At 32.7% G+C, this 22,188-nt stretch overlaps 2 protein-coding genes across 3 annotated transcripts; both read left to right on the top strand.

Annotated features, from left to right (window-relative positions):
* Positions 1–7,975: 7,975 nt before the first annotated feature.
* On the top strand, positions 7,976–15,455 carry LOC124451523. Of its 2 annotated transcripts, XR_006950495.1 has the most exons (4): positions 7,976–8,156; positions 8,245–8,440; positions 8,627–8,678; positions 15,314–15,455. XR_006950495.1 is itself a non-coding variant. In XM_047002181.1 (3 exons), exon 3 carries the CDS (start codon positions 8,731–8,733, stop codon positions 10,030–10,032), a length of 1,302 nt encoding a protein of 433 aa, XP_046858137.1. In that variant the 5' UTR covers positions 7,980–8,156; positions 8,245–8,440; positions 8,627–8,730; the 3' UTR covers positions 10,033–10,189. The 2 variants fall into 2 exon arrangements, 1 of the variants encoding a protein (XP_046858137.1); XM_047002181.1 differs by lacking the exon at positions 15,314–15,455 and having other exon boundaries at positions 7,980–8,156; positions 8,627–10,189.
* LOC124451531 lies at positions 10,860–13,143 on the top strand. The gene is made up of 2 exons (XM_047002191.1): positions 10,860–11,597; positions 11,674–13,143. The coding sequence occupies exons 1-2, from the start codon at positions 11,135–11,137 to the stop codon at positions 12,102–12,104; spliced, it is 894 nt and encodes a 297-aa protein (XP_046858147.1). The 5' UTR covers positions 10,860–11,134; the 3' UTR covers positions 12,105–13,143.
* Positions 15,456–22,188: the final 6,733 nt, after the last annotated feature.

Below are 22,188 nucleotides of genomic sequence, written 5' to 3'. Positions count from 1 at the left end.
TTTCTGGTTTGTTTCTTCAATGTCACATTAGTTATAACTGAATATATGCAATGAATATAAATACGCTAAATGTGCCATCTGTCTCCAATGCACTATGTGGTTGAGTGCATAGAAGTGCTTTTTTCAGAGTTTAAGGTGTAGACTTGCAATGAACGAGAGCCGTAACTATTTTCTTGCTCAATTTTCTACGACTGTCTACCATATTTTTAGTAGTAGAACCTCGGGGCAAAACAGAACGCCCTTAAACCTGATACTTACCTTAACCCAGCAAGACATGACTGCTAGATTTAATTAATATTTGGACAAAATTAAAGTCTAGTTTATAAATTCATTATCGTCTCATGAATCTTAACCTACAACATAATGCATCTTTGCTTTGCATACCGACATTAAAATGCAAAAAATATGTAGATTCTGATGAAAATTTTTATTTAAATACGTTGAAGGATAATTACTTATGGTCTTTGTGAAAGGTGAAAAGCTCCTAAAGAGCCAATCACAATAAAAATTTTATTCATGACAAAATTAAACAAATGTTGACAACGGAAAACTAGTCATTTAAACGTTGTAGAAAGTAAGGTGAATTCTGTCTCTTTACTGACGAAGTACTGAAGTATGAGTTGCATGGAATAATCAACTAGTCTTAATGGTAGGCCTCGTAATATGAAAGCTTTCAATGTAAAATGCTTTGATAACGATGAAGCCTTTGATCGTTTGAAACTTGTTACATCTTTCAAACTTAACCGGCTAAAGCTATTCGTGCAATGTTGGTGAATGTCCTACCATTTGGATAGTCAAACAGAAAACATATAACAATTTCCCATTCTCAATATATCTGATTAAGAATTTAAAACGCAAACTAACATCATATGTAGAGTTCTTCATCATGAAATGTCGTACATATTTTTCATATTTTTATATTGTAGATCCCACATGGATAGAGTTGTGAAAGTCCCTTTACCACCTGTGTCATTCACTTCATTTACTTTTACTAGTTTGTCATTACTCATGTGTCATGGTGATTCATGGCCAAGAATGTTCATTTGCAGTTTGGACTCTTTGTGGATGTCAGTTGTTTGTTCATATAATGATGATGGGTCCCATTTTTATATGAGCCCCCCAAAAGGTGGTCAGCTGACATTCACAGGAGATCAAATCTACACTAAGCATTCTTTGTGTGATTATATAACTGGGGTATTGAAGTGATCCCTTCTCCTTCACTTGAAGTTACCATAAGAGAGCATTGTAAACAGTAATCTATCGAAATGGCGATTCATAATACCAGGAGCCCCTTTATTGGTTACATCGATTATTTTGTGTATGGAATGGTACAAACATATTGAATGGACATTGCATAACGGCATATGAACGTGTGAACATTAATATTGAAATGATTGGACTATAATCTACGAAGATGGAAAACAAGTGAGTGGAAAAACATGATCTATGTCTTGTGGTTTGTAAGTTGAGTAGATAAGTATTAAAATTAACTTATAGCTATGAGTAATTGCATGAGATATTCAAAAATGATCCTGATGGTCTATTTTTTCAAATTGAACTATAATCATGAAAAACACTCATATTAGTTAAAAAAAGTCAATAAAAGATGTCAATTGCTGTGAGAAAATAGCTGGCTTTCACTCGCTCCTTTTTAATAATTTATTAAACGTTTATAAACAAAATTGCAATGCTGCAAGTAGGGTTCATTGAATTTTTAAGATAAAGATGTTACGATATACACGTTACGATATACATGTTACGATATACACGTTACGATATACACGTTACGATATACACGTTACGATATACATGTTACGATATACATGTTACGATATTCACGTTACGATATACACGTTACGATATACATGTTACGATATACACGTCAAAACTGCGCTGTAAAAAAAGTGAAAGAGACCTACTAAGACTCCTGCATCCGACGGACCAGGACAATGCTTGAAAATCAGGTATTAAAGTTTTGTTCTTTTCAAAATATATAATTTCTGATTTTATTCATTCATTATGCTGGCATTTATAATGTGTTTTTTTATAGATTAGCTATGTCTGTAGGCGTAATAACTAGACATAGAATGAACAATCAAGTTGGACAGAAGCACAGAGAAACATTGCATACTATTAATCAGTACAACGCATTTTTCATTCAACCTTTAAAAATTTCCGTAAAACTAAATTTTCACAATTGTCAAATTTTCGGACAAAACACACGAGTGAAAGCCAGATATTAATGAAAGTCTTAATAAAGCAACATAGAAAGTTTGATGGAATGAAATCTAGTAGACATCAAAAATAATTTGTATGCAAGTGGTCCTCATTTTGGTCATTTCATTTTTCATTGTTATTGGTAAGTGAATGATCAGGTCGAACGTACTGAATAAATTTTTCATATGTTTTATGTATGAGCAGCTATTAGTTTTTATTTTTCGTCTGTTCTTTAAAATTTTTGTTAACACTCTGCACTCTTTTATTTTTTATTCTCAACTAAAGTTTTCGTTTCTTTTCTTCAAACACAAAATATTTGCGTTGTCAATAAATATGGTAGTCAGCAGACCTTTTTTGTCACCGCTTTTTTTGTCGTCGCTTTTTTTGTCGCTTTGTGAATTTAAGATACGAACGACGAAGCTATTATCTGACTACGATGCATGTTAAGGTAGATCATCGGGATCATTGAAAACAACTAAAATATGAAACATCTTAAAACAACAAAAATTTTACAAAATTTTTCTAAATTTTGATCTTTTTATTTATTGGAGGGTTTTTTACCGGACCACCAGTTTTCCCTCCCATTTCGTTTTGTTGGAAAAAAAAAACAGTGTCCACATTTGGGGCCAAGCGAAGTCATTTGTCATAACATTATTCATTGTAGCTATCATGAATTTTCACGTTTTTTTTTATTCCTCGGCCTTTGGGTATATTTCTCAAAACACTGCGTTTAATAAATATAATGGCATACATTTTGAAAAAAATATGTACGCAAGTTTTCTGTTCTGTCAGATCTTCTAAGACAATTTTTTTAATCTTCTGCATCAACCGACTCAGCGAGAATAAAAAATGATTTTATAAAGTATGGTAGTGTGATTTGCGTACATAATGAAGATTCCATGATTCTTTTATTTCACTAAGTAGACGTTTTTACTTAAAATATTGCTTTAAACATGAGCAATGTGACGAATTTTTACATTACTCACGGTAATACGCTTAGCCCAATAATATTAGCACACACCATTCGACAATTTTCTCCCCTACCATGAAGTGAGTTGTTTTATGTCTATACCAAATACATTCCCAATGATATAGAGAGATATGATACCACCAAATACGCAGAGATTAATCTTGATAGTAGATAGTTTGAGACTGAGATTTTTAAACAACATTGTGCTTCTTAGCGGCACTGCACATCTGAGACTAGCATTATCTTAATGCCTATTTTCCTTGCATCCTTTATTGCTGTATCGACAGTGTTTTTCTCATAGCTGAGTAATTATAATGTGTGCAGTTGATGTTTGAAATGTATTCGTAAGTTACAATGGTTTATTTAATAACAAAGGTTTTTTGATAATATGAAGTGAATTTTGCCATAATATCCAAGTACGGAAGTTTTGATTAATGAATTTAAAAAATCCGTTTACAGTTTGCAAAATCGTGTCGTAATCATTGACATTAAAATCCTGTCTTAGATCAGTGATCATCTATTCCTGAGTTAAAACTTGTGAAACTTTATAATATTTAGCAGTAGTCCTTTGGAATTTGACTAATCTCAATGTTATCATGTACTCTGCATGAGGTTCTTATTTATGTATTTTTATTTAGCAGTCTTAAGGTTTGCTTTTATTGCATCCTTTACTGTTGTACCTACAGTGTCCTTATTGATCATAAGTAATTATAATTGCGTGCAGTTGATGTTTGCCGTATATTTATAATTTACAATGGCTTATTAAATTGAAAAGGTCTTTTATAATAAGAAGTGACATATGCAAGAATATACATGTGTGGAGTTTTTGATTAATGAAGGGAAAAAATCCATTCACAGTTTCAAAATTCGTGTCGTAATCATTGGCATTCAAATCCTGTCTTAGATAGGCGATTCTCTATTCCTGAGTTAAAACTTGTGAAACTTTATAAGATTTAACAGCAGTCCTCTGGAATTTGACTAATCTCAATGTTATTTTGTACTCTGCATGAGGTTCTTATTTATGTATTTTTATTTCTATAACAATTGTTTTTAGTCAGTGATGTATACTTAGTTATATAACTAGAATGTTCTACATAGATGTCATTAATGTTTTATAATACTGTTTGTTGAAGGAGATCCTGGCTCACTCTTCATCTTCGTTCGTTATTTAAATGTGTTCATGTAACAAAACTTACATGGATAAAAGATTGATGTAACAGTAAGGTATGAATTACGATCATCATTTTTTAAGCTGATATTTATGTGGTCGCGTTCTTTATATTAAATCTCTCGTCTTTGTAAGGTATGCGACATGTAAAGAACTAAAGCAAGCATAATTTTGTCTACTAGGTCGTCATATATGAAGTCTTATTGCTAAAACGAAGGTAGTTTGTGGAAAGTAAAGCGAGATTCTAAAACTATATTACTAACTTTACATAACAAATTTGCTACTGAAGCATCTTGATAATGTATGACCAAACATTCAAGAGAAATTGTATTTATGTTGATATACCAACTTTCTAACAATCGACAATAAGCTGCATGGTAAAGGACAGTGAAACCTGTTCTAAAATATGGGAGGCAGATTAACATGAGAACGTCTTCTACATGTAGGACGCTGAATTTTTCTTTAGAAACTATACTTGTCGATGAAAAATGGGGATCTGTAAAATTTATTTAGGGAAGGGCACATGTCCAGTCATGAATCACCTCTCTTCTTTGCTGACGCCACTTTTGACTAACCTCTGTGTGTCCAGCAAAATGTTGTTAATTGTATTGAGCAAATTATTCATTTTAAAAGTAAGAACATTTGTAAAATAAACAAATGTTAGACACAGGAAGAATGTATTTTTATTTAGCAGTCTTACGGTTTGCTTTTATTGCATCCTTTACTGTTGTACCTACAGTGTCCTTATTGATCATAAGTAATTATAATTGCGTGCAGTTGATGTTTGCCGTATATTTATAATTTACAATGGTTTATTAAATAAAAATGGTTTTTCATAATAAGAACTGACATATGCAAGAATATACATGTGTGGAGTTTTTGATTAATGAAGGGAAAAAATCCATTCACAGTTTCGAAATTCGTGTCTTAATCATTGGCATTCAAATCCCGTCGTAGACATGTGATTCTCTATTCCTGTGTTAAAACTTGTGAAACTTTATATGATTTAGCAGTAGCCCTTTGGAATTTAACTAATCTCAATGTTATTATGTACTTGCATGAGGTTCTTATTTATGTATTTTATTTCTATAACAATTGTTTTCGTCAGTGATGTATACTTAGTTATATAACCAGAATGTTCTACATAGATGGCATTATATTTTTTTTATAATACTGTTGGTTGAAGGAGATCCTGTCTCACTCTTCATCTTTGTTCGTTATTGAAATGTGTTTATGTAACAAAACTTACATGGATAAAAAATTGATGTTACAATAAGATTGGAACTATGATTACCATTTTTAAACTGATATGTATGTGGTCGCGTTTTTTTATTAAATCTCTCATTTTTTGTTAGGTTTGTGACATGTAAAGAACTAAAAGAAGCATAATTTTGTCCACGAGGTCGTCATATATGAAGTCTTATTTCTAAAACAAAGGTAATTTTACAAAAAGTAAAGCTAGATTTTATATGTATATTACAGACTTAACAACTTAGCTAAAGAAACATCTAGATGAAGTATGGATAATCATGCATGAGAAATCATATCTAAGTTGATATACCAATTTTAGAATTATTAACAATAAGCTGGATGGTAAAGGAACAGTAAAACCTGTTCAAAAGTATGGGAAAAAGTAGAATAACTTGAGAGTATTTTCTATTTGTATGATGCTGTCTTTTTCTTTATAAACTGTAACTGACACTAGTGCCAGTCTTCAAGAATCGAAACAATATTGTTGTTAATGTAAACTTACGAACGCGTAAAGTATTAGTACTTCTAACTCTTTATCGAAAATACACGAATCATTGCGATCTGGATGTAAACGGGAACAATCGGTAATCATACTTTACTTATATTCTGTTGTTTTGTTTGTTGTTTGTTCATTTTCTATCTAATTCTAAGTACATTTTCTGTATGTATCTAGTTGACATCTACTATCAATAATACGAAACGTTGCTTGCGGATGCTAGAATTTTTATTCTGCTGGAGTTATACAAACTATACTTGTCTATAAAAATGGGAATAAGTGAAAGTTTATGTAGAGGGAGGTAACATATTCAATTATGCATCACCTCCCTTTTTTGCCGACGCCACTTTTGACTAAACTCTGTGTGTCTTGAAAAATGTTGATGATTGTATTGAACAAACCATTTATTTTGAAAGTAAGGAAATTAGCAAAATAAGCAAATGTTACACACAGGAAGAATGTATATACTTACAGAAGAACAACGCGACTGAATCTATTTTTTGTGAAATGTTGATTCATACAACAAAGTGAGCTGTCACAATTTTGCTTATGATCATGTTTGTTTAACAGTTTTAATGTTTACTTCGATTATGCCGAAAATACATTTTCTGTATGTATCTAGTTGACATCTACTATGAATAATACCAAACGTTGCGTGCAGGTGCCAGAACTTTTATGCTGTTGGAGTTATACAAACTATACTTGTCTATAGAAAAAATTGGAATACGTAAAAATTTATGTAGAGGGGGGGGGGACTCGTCCAATTCGAAAATTAAACGAGACTTACATGAATTTTAAGTTTAATTGAAATTCTATGAGTTACTGTTCAGGAACTGGGAAGTCATGCGAGATAGAGCGCGCGATAGTTTTTACTCATTGCACTCATTGCTTCACTCATCTTACAAAGGGCGGTTGCCACTTTCAAATTCTTTGATGTGACTTGCACTTCTTCGCTTTCTTCCATCATGTCACCTTGTTTATCGTGTTCAGCAAATTCCAGGAGTGCCGCTTCATCTCCGACATCATCTCTTGTCGTATACTCTTCACTTGTAGAAGCCATAATTCAAGAAATTTGTAATATAGTGTGGAAAGGAACTTTTTGTAGCTGATCGCTGTGAAATCTATGCTCGAACTGATCTTGATATCGCGCGCTCTATCTCACACGACTTCCTAGTGCCGTAGAACAGTGACGGAATAGAATTATAGATTTATAGTGCCATTGTCGCACAGCATAAGCGTTCTGTTGTGCGGAATGCTAAATCACGATTCTTTTGACGACAAATGTTGGTTCATTACCACGAGTATTAATATCAAAAAATGCTTATCCAATTCGTCTCTTCAAGACTTCAACTCAATGCGTTACCATGCATTAATCAAATGCGTCGATAAAATGCGACCATCAAAAATGCGTATTGAAACAACCAGAAACAGCGTTTGCAGCCTCTATATATACTAAACATTCAGCAAGATAAAATTACAAAGTTTCCTCTTTGCCACGATTGGAAAGAAGTTCTTCCTCAGCAACTCGATGCTTTAAACTTCCCATGACAAATGCATGTGCGTAATTTAACGTAAATAGTTCCCATTTTGCAATGCTCTTACTTCTTTAGTAATGTTCGTGCTTACAGAAAGAGAAAGATACTTCACTTGTTTTGATTATTTATGAAAATTTCTTCCCGTATATCATTTTATACTGATAAGTTTTACATCGTCCATATTATTTTTGATAAATTGATAAAATTCACGACAAGCCAGGTCACGTTGCCAGAAAAACTGTCTGTTGCTCATTTCTTTTGCTGTATTTTAGTTTTTACAATTTTTATGAGCACAAAAAGGTTAAAGCCACAAAGAATTCAACATAATTTATGTATTTTTTAAATGATCCTTTTATTCGTTTAAAAATGACTGACTCAAGTAGTACCAACTATTGTCTGACTATAGCTGCTGATCTTTGGTTTGGAAACTCAAACTTTGACAAAAAATGGCCATTTGGATCAATATTTGGATACATTTTGGCCTTTTTTCTATTCTAATAATTTTTCGGAATCATATTGGTAATTTATTTTAAAAGTCTATGTAAAAAACATAAATCTGGTGAGAACCATCTATGAAGAATGAACATGATTGCTAACTACATTTCAGCTGTATCCAGTTACAAGGAAGTGAATCAGAATGATCTCGTGACGAGCCCATCCTTTACATTTGAATACACACGTCTACATTACAACACAATGAAAAACAAAAATGAAGAAATATTTCATTATAAAACTGTGAATTTACGTTGTGGAACGAAGAAATAAATGTTGAAATGTAGAAATAGTCGTTTTGGTCATATTTGGTGAGTAAAATTTTACAAAACATATATTTTAAAACATTATTGTTTAGCTACTCGTTATATTGTATCACAGATTTTACTAACGTTTTATATTTGAACTTTGATATAAGTTTTTCAATACGCCGTTGATTTGTTTAATTTTAAAGTTTTGTAACTTATTTTTTTACCATTATTTTTCTTTCTTTTTAGTGTGAAGTTCAAACAAAGGCTTCACGATTAAAACCAAAGATTCTTCATTAAAGTAAGTCAGAGTATTTACAGCATTATATTCTAAATAAATTTCTTGTTTGAAAATGGCTTCACCACCTCAAAAACTGAAGATTGAAGCAAACGGATTTCGCTTAAGTAAACTCTTGATAAATAAAGGAACACAAGCTTTGAAAATAACATTACAGTTTAATATAAATTTTCGTTCGTCAAACCTAAGCGATGAACTTAATAAACCCTCAAATAAAAGTACATTGGAATCATTAAGAAAAAGAAGCGTCATCAACAAAGAGCAATGGAACCTTCTTTATCCATCAACTGGTTTGCCAAATCTTGAAAACTTTGATATTTCATTAATGACTGTCTTATTGCGTAACATATGTGGTCTAACAGCGCCAAATGGTGGATGGGATAATCTTCCTTTCTCTTCAGATACTTCAATCTCAGCAAATATTGCAAGAATAAAGTTTTATCGAAACAAAGTGTATGGTCACATTACTACAACTAGTGTAGATGACAGTGAGTTTGAGTACTTGTGGCAGGAAATTTCAAAAGCATTGGTTGGTTTGGGTATTCAACAAACTGAAATAGATGAAGCAAAGAAAGCTCCTCTCAGTCCTGATGAGGCAAATCATATTGAAATATTGAAAAACTGGTATGCAGGAGCAGATGTCAAGAAGCTTGGAAAGTGTAATTTTAACGGTCTTATAAAAGATCTTAACAAAAAATACCTTGAAGGCACTAGACAATGGTTATTTGAAGAACTCGACACTTGGTTTAACAATAGAAGTGAAGATGCTTCTAATGTCATGATTTTAATTGCCGGTCCTGGCGTTGGTAAAAGTGTGTTTGCTGCTGAGGTGTGTCGACAATACTCTGCAAAGAATAAACTTGCTGCTTGTCATTTCTGCAGGTATAATCGATCCGATGAGAGGAATCCTCGAATGTTGATAGAATCATTGGCTAGTAGCATGTGTGATACAATATCAAATTTTAAAAGTAAACTTAGTGAAGAATTACTGAGAAATCATTCCTACAAATCAGTCGCTGATGCATTCCGTGTTTTATTAAATAATCCATTGCATTTATTGGAAGATCACGAACCTATGCTTTTGGTTATTGATGCCTTAGATGAAAGCCAAGTTGATGGCAAAAGTGAATTGTTGGAATTGATTGCAGAAGAGTTTGACCGACTGCCTAAATGGATTAAAATCTTCATCACCAGTCGTCCAGAGCTTCCTGTTCAAAAGAAGTTGAAAGACATGAATCCTGTGGAAATTACAACTCGTCCTCGTGATAAAACAACGAAAAGACCTGCACAAGTATTTGAAACATCAGTTGAACAATCGCGTGCAGAGAAATCGCTACGTTCTTCAGTCATTAGTTAAAAAATGTGAGGGATCATTTCTTTATGCCTATTACGCCCAACTGAGCTTGAATAAAGAAAATATTGAGCTTACTTACGAAAACATTCAACAATTGGTCCCAAGTGGGTTAAGCAGTGTTTACACAAAGCAATTTGAAAGAGTAAAAGATATAACGAAAGAAAGTCCGGGAAATTCTGTTATCTCAGAAACCACTTTTATGCAATTTCTTGAATTGTTGGCTGCCAGTCTGGAGTTTTTACCATTAACTTTACTTTTTAGCTATTTAGGTTTTTCTGGTGACATCAAGTTTGAAGTCCGCAGTAAAATCATTGAATCGTTATCTCAAATTTTGCCAGTTTACGATGATTGTTTAACCGTGTATCACAAATCTCTCATTGATTGGTTGAAATCAGATGGTTACGAACAGCATGAGTTTACAGTTAATCCAAAAAATGGTCATAAGTTTTTATGGCATGCTTGTGAGAAAGTGTTTGAACAAATTAAGTCGATGAACATTTTTGAAGATCAGATGAACACTGCTATGATTAAATATGCTTTGAAGAATGGAGTCTACCATATGATAGAATGTGGCGAAAATGTTCACTTTAGCTGGGCAGTAGATGTCAAAGTGGTTTGTGCAAGGTTAATGGGTGTAGAAGACATTGGCATTTATACCATTGACTCTGAATTGCGTGAAATCATTAAGGAACGGCGTACTTTCTTGAAAAAGATGTACTTGAGGAGCTACTATTTCATTTATTGATGACGTCAGTGAGAATGAGATATAAGTTTGGTCATAGCTTAATTTATTTACAAATTATTGCAAACGAATTGATAGCAAAACGAAAGAAGATTATTGGCAAGGGATTTATTGAAACAAGGAAAGTTTGTTTGGTTTGAGGATTTAGACACAACATATTTAACAAACCATCATCATTTGACTGTCTCATTACGTGCTAACGTTACATCTCTTTGTGTGTCGTCCAATGAAGAACTTCTTGCTGTAGGATATGAAAATGGTCAAATATCTATTTTTGAACTTCCTGAATTTGAGCAACGATGCACTCTCGGCACTGCACTTGATGATTCAAGGTTCGATAAGTGGGATAATGTTAACACAATTATGTCCCTGTATGACATCTATGACTATTCAACATTAAAGAAATCCTGTTTCGTACAAGGAAACATCTTTTGTTGCTCCTTTTCACCTACCGGAAATAGACTGGTAACTAGTGATGGATCTACTGAAGTAAAGTTGTGGGACGTTAACAATGGACGTTTGTTATTATGTTTACAGTCAGATGATGTCGTTAATCGTTGCTCTTTCTCAGGTTCTGGTTTGTTTATTACAGCAAGAAATGATGGAGGTTTTCAGTTTAAGTTCACTGCATGGAATTCATTAACCTTGCAAAGAATTGATCGACGCTGTGTTGTTGATTACCAAAAACTACAATGCACCGATAAATCTTCAGAGTTCTTTGTTACAGTCTTTGGATATTGTTCGTATGTTTTTCAATTCCCAAAGGCATTCGATATTTTTGCAAGAAAAAATAGGTATTCACTATCTTCAAATTCAAAGACAACCCACCATTATCGTAATTGTTTTATTATCATAAAACCAGAATGTAAAGCTTTCTGAAATCACTCAGTTGACAAAATACAACGATCAAGGAGAAATCGAGTTTTGTTTACCAAATGTTAGTTGTCCATGTGTTCGTAGGAATCTTAACAAAGTCCATCCAATCTCGTTTAAGGAATTTTACGTTGTGCCGTATTTTTCCAAGCTTAAAATTTTCAAAACTGATCATCTTTGGAGACCTTCATTTATCTTTGAGAAATTGAAAATTAAATGTTGTTGTTTTTCACCGGATGGATCTTTTTTGGCTGCTTTCGCTGTTGGTGACCACGTCAACATTCATATTTGGAGCATTGAACGTTGCACTATTATTCAAACTGTACCAATGCAACTGAAGAATGCATTAGGATGTTGGTGGTCAGATGGTTTACTGTGGATATGGGATGGTTCTGATCATCTTATGAAGATATCAACTTCGTCTGAAAATTTTGTAGATTCTATCAGACAAAGAAATTAACATTGGATTTAAACCTAAGAAAATCTTAACATTTGGTGATGTCTTAGTTTGTATTGACGAACAAGATTTTGTTCAAGTTGTTAGAATTACCAAGGGTGAGATACAATACAACAAAAGACTTCCTGTCGATAGTTCAAAATTTAAAGCAGCAGCTGTATCACCTGATACTTCTGTTATTTTAACTGTAAACAAAACAGAATACACATTATGGAAATGGGAAAATAACAACAATGAACTTTACTTGAAACCTTGGCATACTGAAAAAATACCCATAACAACTGTCATTAAAAAATTTGTTCCACAACAGGTAACTGTAACTGATCTAGAGTTCACTTGCTGTATAAGTGATAGTAAACAAGCAGTCATGGCATTTTTTAAAGGCATCAAAATTAAGGACATTTATGTAATTAATGTTCACAAGAATGGTGATGTGAATGCCATTTTGCATGATGTCGGGAAACTATATTTGGAATCCAACCTAGTCGTACACAAGTCTTATTGCATTGTAGTGTCTTTTGAGTCATTGCTTGCTGTAGATGTAAAGAGTGGTGAAATTTGCGCTGAATTTCACGAAGGAGAATATTTTATGACTAATATAACTATTCAATCCAACACAGGAACTATAGCTTTAGTGCATGGTTATTGTTGCAGAATTCAAATTTTAAAACTTAATGTTCCTGAATAAATACATCAACTCAAACTTTGATAGTAAATTCAAAAACCTGTTGAGAAAATTGCACATAGATGTTGATGGTCGTAAGGATGGTTGCTTGTTTCCACCTACTATAGTTTTCTACAGAAGAAGTATACTTATTCCACCAGGCAATCTTTAAAAAATTATTTATATTTACCAAAAATAAATTTGGACCAATTTTGCAAAAGATCTTTTAAATTTATCGGTACTATTTCTTGGAATGTCTTACTTCCTGCTATTAAAGATTGTAAAATAATATCTATGTTTTGCAATAATCTGAAACGATATATAATTGCTTTTTATAACACAAATGACTTGTAATTAAAAAGAGAGCTTCTATACTAATTGTTTCTAAGATTCTACTTGTAATCTTCATAAATGAATTGTCATTTAAACAGGGCATCCTCTAGATTTGACTACTACTGTAAGATGCTCTGTGAAACTTATTATTATGTATTGTACCTCTGAACAAATTTCATGTTGATGATTTACTTTTTAATAAAAATGTATGGTTAGATAATTTGGTTATTTTTATTTAACAAATATATAACATTTAACAGTTGTCTATACAGTTATAGATACACCGGTATGACGTCATTGTGATAAAAACTGAGTGGCCACGAGCCGCCGGGGCAAATCAATGTTTGAAAACCGTTTTTTTCTTTTTTTGCTCAAATGCGTCCACTGCTTCAACTAGGCATTCTTAATTTCTTTATTTGCCCATTCAGGGATATATTCAGGTAAATATTCAAATAAATTCTCCGTTCGTTTGTCATTTAAAAACAAGGAATTTTCTGTGACCTCAATTCCGTGTGTCTGTCCTGTTATAGATCATAGCTCTCGAGTTTTATGGTCATTAGTTGAAAATTGTGAGAGATCATTTTTGTTTGTATATTATGTACATTTAACAGTTGTCTATACAGTTATAGATACACGGGTATGACGTCATTGTGATAAAAACTGAGTGGCCACGAGCCGCCGGGCAAATCAATGTTTGAAAACCGGGTTTTTTCTTTTCTTTTTGCTCAAATGCGTCCAATGCTTCAAATTTGAGGCTTATGCTGTGTTTGCACTATATACAGGATTTGCTCATCACGATATCTTCATTTGTTTCAAAGTTGTAACAGTTTGGAGTAAATGTATATTAAGTTAGTAGATTTAGTCAATTTAATTTTGTTTTTGACATTGAACGATATCAATGATTTTAATACATAGAAAATTTAACCTGTAACGATAGTACAAAATAAAACAAATTCCGAAGAGGGACATCTCGTTTTCTTGATATTCAAGATATTACAAGAGTTTGAAATAAAAGATGGTGTAATATTTCGTCTTTATTCCAAAGACATCGTCAGACTTATGGTTTACAATGCAGGCTGCGAAACGTTTATATATTTACAAGCGGAAATGACAGTTATGTAATTAGAGAACTATAAGACTAAACAATCAGGCAGTATATTTACATTAAAATAGAGATAGTTTCTTACAAGCTTTAAGACCACTATTAAGTTGTGGCATATTGAGTATTATCAAAAGTGCTTCTAAGATGAGAAGTTGATTAGGATTATTATTTTTACAGCGATATAAGATTTTGGTGTTACTAGGAATCAAATTACAAGGATTAAGTGGCACGCATGTGAGATCGGGGTCGGAATGAACGTCAGGAAGTGAGAAAAGTTGTGAGATGTAGTTGGCGTCTGGACAAATGAGTAAATGTTGTGAGATAGCACTAGAATTATTGTAATTAGTGGCATGTTGGGTTAGTTACAATTACAATAATTACAATATTATTGTAATTACACTAATTACAATAATTACACTATTATTGTAATTACACTAATTACAATAATTCTAGTGCTCATCTTAGAAGCACTTTTGATAAAACGCAATATGCCACAACTTAATAGTGGTCTTAAAGCTTGTAAGAAACTATCTCTATTTTATTATAAGTATACTGCCTGATTGTTTAGTCTTATAGTTCTCTAATTACATAACTGTCATTTCCGCTTGTAAATATATAAACGTTTCGCAGCCTGCATTGTAAACCATAAGTCTGATGATGTCTTTGGAATAAAGACGAAATATTACACCATCTTTTGTTTCAAACTCTTGTAATATCTTGAATATTAAGAAAACGAGATGTCCCTCTTCGGAATTTGTTTTATTTTGTATTAGTTGTAACGATAGCAGTTCGTATTAGTGTAAACGGAGCCTTATTATAAATGTAGAACTTTACACGTGCAAAGACAAAAGAAAATAATGTAAAATTCCTCATTATCATTTGTTTTAAATGCATTCAGCACATGCAAGGTTCGATGTTTGAAACGGACGTAAAAGTTTTAATACAAAGTATTTCTTTTGTTCAAAGACATTAAAGAATTAATTATTGTATCTTTGAAAGGTGACATGAACCTGAAGAGCCAATCGAAATAAAAATTGTTTATCATTATTTAGAACATGGCCAAAGCCATTCGGCCAATCAGCATCCAGTATTTTGATGTTCTCTATTTCATAGTGCCTAAAAATCATGAATTGGTATGGGCTTCTTTAAGGCTCTAAGAAAATGCAAAGATGGAGGGAAAACAATGGAATACAACAGATCATTAGTATTCTTTAAATCTCATTAGAAATTCCCTATATAGAAAATACTAATTTGGATATTAGTAAGTATTCTCTAAATAGAAAATACTAATGACTGTAGTAACCCTACAGTGCATATCCGAATATCTAACATGCAGATAAAATCTAAGGCGTTTATAACACATTTTTGTGAAGTAAACAGATTCATATTGCACACAAATTTAAAAAGAAAATAACTCTTACAAACAAATCAGAAAAATTTAATATTGCACTCAAAATTAATAACGAACACACATACTCTATCACTCAAAATTAATAACGAACACATATACTCTATCACTCAAAATTAATAACGAACACATGTACTCTATCACTCAAAATTAATAACGAACACATATACTCTATCACTCAAAATTAATAACGAACACATATACTCTATCACTCAAAATTAATAACGAACACATATACTCTATCACTCAAAATTAATAACGAACACATGTACTCTATCACTCAAAATTAATAACGAGCACATATACTCTATCACTCAAAATTAATAACGAACACATATACTCTATCACTCAAAATTAATAACGAACACATATACTCTATCACTCAAAATTAATAACGAACACATATACTCTATCACTCAAAATTAATAACGAACACATCTACTCTATCACTTAAATAAAAAGACATACGTGTTTTCCCATGTCCAAAACCAAAAAAGTCTTTGTCTCTTGTGTATTTGCAGTGCTGCCACATTTTTGTTTCTCCTCGTCTACCTTCGCTTTCTTTGGACTTGAAACGTCGACTGCAGAAGGTGGTTGAAGTGCATTTGCAATCTGGCATTCTAACAAGACCAATTTACTAAGCTCACTCGTGTCTTCAAATGTACAGATTAAAATAAACGATTTTAAAACTACTGCATAAGGATATTTTATCTTCTAATTTTTGAATTTTATTTGTTTTTCTTACACTGAAACAATAATTGCTAACTGATAATCACTTAATTGAAAACAAGGCATCATAGGCCCGTCCACACGTATCCGGATTCGTTCGTATCCGCAAATATTTTGTTGCGGTAACGCTTATCGTCCACACGTATCCAGCGAAAACGCCTACTATAACTGCAAACTTTTGAAAATGGTCTCCAGAGTGGAAACTTTTGAAAACATATCAAATCCAGACACGTGAGGACACGCTGCAACCGGAATGATCTAAAAATGTTGACGTAAATCGATGAAATATAATATCTACCCACGCCCTTGCTGCCCTAATCCAATCCACATTTATCATGCATTATCCTATGGAATAAAATGACGCCTAAAGTAATTCTTTTGATTTTAACTGTGCTATTTTCGAGCAATGTTGCGTTTATGCGATTTATTTTTGCCGTCTTAAAATATCAAAAGAATTATAGAAAGAGGGAGAGCAGTTTGATATGGCTCCTTTCAATGCCAAAAATATGTGCTTAAGCATTTTTGCTATTTCATATTCTAAAACAGATCTTAAAAAAAGGTCCACTTCATCATCTGTCCACACAAAAGCTTCATTCTTACATTTGATGACCTTGATGCACTAGTTTATGTTGGATAATTCGACATTTTATAGCCAGCTTAGTAATTGGAAAAGCGCATGCTCCGTAAGCAATAATTCCGTATTTGTATCGTTTTCGCAGCTACGTGTGGACACACAAAAACGCATCAAATTTGCATACGTGTGGATGCGTAAAGTTTTGAATCTAGAACAAAATGTTTACAGCTACGTGTGGACACACAAAAACACATCAACTTTGCATACATGTGGACGCGTAAAGTTTTGAATCCAGAACAAAATGTTTACAGCTACGTGTGGACACACAAAAACGCATCAAATTTGCATACATGTGGACGCGTAAAGTTTTGAATCCAGAAAAAAATGTTTACAGGTACAAATGAGTCCGGATACATGTAGACGGGGCCTTAAATTCACTACCATAAATAATCCTTCGTGGCTTTGGCTATGTTCTAAGACGGTTAGAGCTTAATCAATTGTGTCCTATGGGATTAAGAAACCTCGCATTAGATAAAATTCACTCTATCTAATCCTTGGGACTCTTAATCTCATAGAACACAAGTGATTATGCTCTAACCCTTTGAAGAGTAACTCATGTCATGCCGCGCATGGTGGCCGCCATTATTCCAGCAAGATGATTAGGGTTTTTGACTTTTTCCAAACCTTAAAAATGATCCGAAGTCATTTCTTATCGTGTTTTTACCGATTATAACCCTAAATATCTTTTTGAAATATTTTGCTGACGACTTTGAAACTTGGTACGTCTTATTTTCACGCTATAGGCATTACAATAAAATAAAGTTGTCTTCTAGCTTGCATGTGTCCTTTAAATAGAAATAGCTCTTGTCATTTTCTGTTTCCAATACCTTTAAATTTAGGACTTAGGAGTGTTAAAGTGTCAGAGATACCTTTAAGATAATAGTTAAAACTCTTCTACTTCTTCTATAAATAAAACACTTAAGAAATACATGAAGAAATTTGTAAATAGATTTACCAAACGGTGACAGATGTCAATTTGCGCATCAGTGCAAGGTTTGATTACATTCATTTGCAATTGACCGTGCGGGGTGCATAGATGAAATGTTTGTTACAATTTTACAAATTTAAATTATTGATGGCTAAGGCGTACAAGTTAAGTAATGGAAGCTGTAGTTTATATGCAATAAATTAAGCGACCGTAGAGCATGAACAATATGATGGATTTTAGTAGAGGTAATAACGTCAAGTTTTGAAACTATAACAAACGTTTAATTTATGCACGCAGCACGGTCAATTGAAAACGTGCAATTCACGAGATAGTTAGTAAATGTTTGTTTTAACGTCAGACGACAAAATAAGAAGTATATTTCTTGCCACAAAATTTATATACGCGCACTCCAAGTATATATACAGCTCAGTGTCATAAAGAAAAGTAAAAATCAATGCAAAAGATACCATTTAAAGAGGTATAGATTTCTCTCAATAAATTTCATAAAACAAATAACGTATTTCAAGATATATATTGCCTTACTTTTTGTGTTGTATATGAAAATCTAAATAAATGAAAAAATATCCATTCCAACCAGTCAAGATATAGAAATTCGTAATCATGGAAAAGATTATACATTATTTTATTCATACATGTGTTGAATTCCATCGGACAGAACACGATTTGCCAAACACAAAACACCCAGAAGCAGAAAGACAACAACTCCCGTCAAAACAACAAATTCCATTCAACCAAGGACAACAACGGTAATTTTCAAACTCGATCTCAAAACTATGAACTGGACAACATTTTGTACCATCCGGACACCATTGTGGCACTCCATCAATATTTCCACAAATTACACGATTTACATTCTAGAAGAAATTTGATTAATGATTTGAGTACATTATTTAAGTCATTTTTGATATAATGACATTTCTTACATTTATAAATATTTCTATTTAGAACTAAGAATACTCAAAAAGAACATTTTTATTCTTATTGATATTCCAAGAATGAAAAACTGTGTGTTCGATAATAAAATCTTCGTTTTTTCCAAATGTTTTGAGCACATTGCTTAAGTCGTTTTACAATTATAATGCGTGGCACATTTTACATTTAAAATAATATACTTTAAGATATTCTCAACTGTGATTGGTAGATTGCTGTGCGTTTTTTGGTAATTACCAATTTACCATGTGAAAATGTATAATTGCACTGTAAAGCTTTGAAAGCTTTCTTTAAAGAGAGCATTTAAAAAAGTCTCTCGTATGCATGTTTATGTGAACTTGCTCTAGAAATTACACCATTGCCTTTACTAATGATTTCTATTTCAAACTGAAAAATATTTTAGCTGTCTATATTTTTTCTTCTACTAACATTGTGATAATTAGAACTTGTTTGTTTGACATTAAAACTTCTCTTTTCTTAAAATGTGTGTCCGAGAAGATGGTTTAAAGGTTTGATTCCAACTTACAAGCTCAATATTAGTAACAAATATAACAATTTTCAAAATAACTAGTAACATCGGAGGCGTACGGAGGCTTCAATCTCTGGCTGGACGTGTGTTGTACTTACCCAAAATGTTACGTATTTAAGTAGTAATTTATATAGAAATTTCACATGACAATTGGTCAAGTAAAGTTACATTCTTTCAAGTCCGTAGCTAAAGATATTAAAGTGGTGTGTTTTTTAGCTGCAAACACCAAAGACACAAGATTGAGAAAATCCAAGGAGTCTGGGGTGCACCCCTTGGGCAACTTTAATCTCCTGAAGATCGTCATTCACTCTATTTTGAGTACACTTTTTAATGAACAAGAAATAAACTTAAAAAAAAGTGAAAATGATCGATAAAAGGCTTTTTGTACAAAGTGAAAATAACAAGAAAACACCTTTTCAAATGTCTTTAATTTTCCTGCTCCAAAAGCACCCACTTCTCAACCTTAGAGGGAGTGACACTCACCCCAAAGTCCCAAGCAGCAGTCCCACAATCGATAAGCTTTTGATCTCATACTTTATTTCACTGACTGGTTAACGACTTGATTTAACATCTCTATTTCTAAATGACATGTTGTTTGTAGTAGAATATCAAATGTTTTTGTCAGTTGGATGTCTGTCGTTCAATAGATGCTTTGATAAGGTCATTCACCTACCCTCAATTTTTTATTCTTTTCATTTAATAAATGCTTTCATATTTGCTCAATCTGTAGAGGTCCTGATCCAAAATGTCCCGTAGATCAAGAAAAATTAAGAAAAAAAACGTAGGTGAAAATATTCCATAGTTATTACGCGGGAAATTTTCATACAGCTGTATCAATTTTTGCTTCGGACGGTTCTAAACGAAAATTCACTTGCCTTTCATTTATTACGAAAGAAACCAGTCTATACTTCTCTTTATTACTTACTAATTAAAGTTTTATTTCGTCAGGGTCAATCTTAAGTTTGTAAGCATTCGCTCATTAGCTGCGTACATAAACGGTGTAACATTCAGTTACCTCGCTCTCTTCTTGATGAACATTTGAAGAATGAATGTGAGTATCGAAATGTGAAATGAATATTGTGGTAAAGTGTCCCGTATGCTTCACTTAAGGTACGAGGAACATTCGTTCACTGATCAAAGTAACATTGAGTTAAGTACAAAAAAATATTAAGGACAGAATATTTTTAGAAACCATTTTTACCATGAGAGCCTGAAAAATAATTGAAGCTTTTCACCTCACATTATGACGAATAAACATATGTCTCCAACGCTATTTTATATATCAGATGGAACTTTCCTTTGTTGATCATCCGACGCAAATCTGTGCACAAAAATGTTGCTTTTATTTTTTTTAACATATAGAAGCACGAAGAAATAATGTGTGAAAATTATCGAGTGGTTTGTAAGTATTGTATTCAAATGATACCAAGGAAAGATATTGAACATCATGAAAGTACGACTTGTGATGAAGTGCAGACGAAATGTGAATTTCAAGCCTTTGGATGCAACCATGATAAAGTAAGAATGTTTGGACTGATTTATAATTTCATGTCAGCAGTAGTAGATGCGCAGTAGCTCCCACCGACAATCTTGCATTTTTTCTTTGCATAAAAAAATTTACGTCAAAAACCCTTGAGATGATAGTATGGTATAAAAATGCTTAGAAGTTTTAAAATTTAAAACAAGCAATGTTAAAAATGTTGACTTTGTAGTTAAATGAAGCCTCATCAGGTTTACATTAAGTACACATTTATAAATTCACTCATTTACAAATTTATAAATTCAGAACATATGATTATTAAGATACTTGATGGTTTACCCAAGCTAAGGAGTTAGAGCTTTCCCGATATGCAAGTTGCAGTAATTATAATTCAATCTGCCGTATTAACGTACTTCGTACTCCTTACTGTACACGTATATGGAGACGGGGGGACCGGGAAAAGCTGAGACGTGCCAAAAAAAGAAATTTCTCGTTTACTTTTTATATAGATAAAATATAAGTTGAGAAACAAGATTTATTAATAATACATAATGTCTTAGTCATACATAAAGATTGAAATGAAATAACCAGTAAATAGCATCAAATGTTTTGTTAAAAGAATGTTCTTGCAGCATCCTTTTCTCACTTCACAGACTTTAAAACAAAAGGAGATCAGACAACATATGAATGACACTCCAATTAATCACGTGAGCCTCTTGTTACGATATGTTATGGCATTTGTAATACAGCTTAGTAACTTCTTACTACGTCCAGAGTTTACCACTCCATTGCGAAGACTTGTTGAGCAAGTCACTACTGTTCGTGCATACTACTTTGAAAAATTTGTGATGTTAGATGGCAAAATTACAGGTCTGGAAAGAGGAATGGAGTATCCCAAGGGTCGTGGTGGTAGCAATAGTTATAACACCCAGTTGTCCCCAGAAGTTTCCTTGTTGCGTGAAAGAATTGCAACACTTGAGCGACAAGCGAGAGACGATTTTTCCCCTATACAATTGTTTCGTGAGCGTTTACATCAAAAAGACGAATCAATAGTGGGAAACATGGTGAGCATTTCGAATTTCGAAGCACAACTCGAAGAGCGCGCACTGGGATCAAATCATACACAGCTATAATTGTAAGTTACTTTGGAGAATAGACAACTTCAATCGAAAGCGACAGGACGCCATTAATGGTGTTAAGAATGCCTGGTACACTCCACCATTTTACATTTCTCAGTACGGTTACAAGATGTGTGCTAAGATCTATATGAACTCATTTATCTTTGTTCTTTGTTATCATGAAAGGTAAAGTTATTTTTAACAGTTTCTA

The sequence above is a fragment of the Xenia sp. Carnegie-2017 genome, unplaced genomic scaffold (assembly GCF_021976095.1).
Source record: "Xenia sp. Carnegie-2017 unplaced genomic scaffold, XeniaSp_v1 HiC_scaffold_24, whole genome shotgun sequence".
In the NCBI taxonomy this organism is placed as follows: domain Eukaryota; kingdom Metazoa; phylum Cnidaria; class Anthozoa; order Malacalcyonacea; family Xeniidae; genus Xenia; species Xenia sp. Carnegie-2017.
Note: the sequence above shows the minus strand (reverse complement) of the source record. Positions and strands in the feature narration are given on the sequence as shown.

Excerpts from the sequence above, each read along its gene's own strand:
- LOC124451523 (XM_047002181.1), top strand. The coding sequence starts at position 8,731 with ATGGCTTCACCACCTCAAAAACTGAAGATTGAAGCAAACGGATTTCGC.
- LOC124451531 (XM_047002191.1), top strand. The coding sequence starts at position 11,135 with ATGTCCCTGTATGACATCTATGACTATTCAACATTAAAGAAATCCTGT. Across the intron at positions 11,598-11,673 it reads TTCAAATTCAAAGACAACCC|ACGATCAAGGAGAAATCGAG; the intron begins ACCATTATCGTA and ends TGACAAAATACA.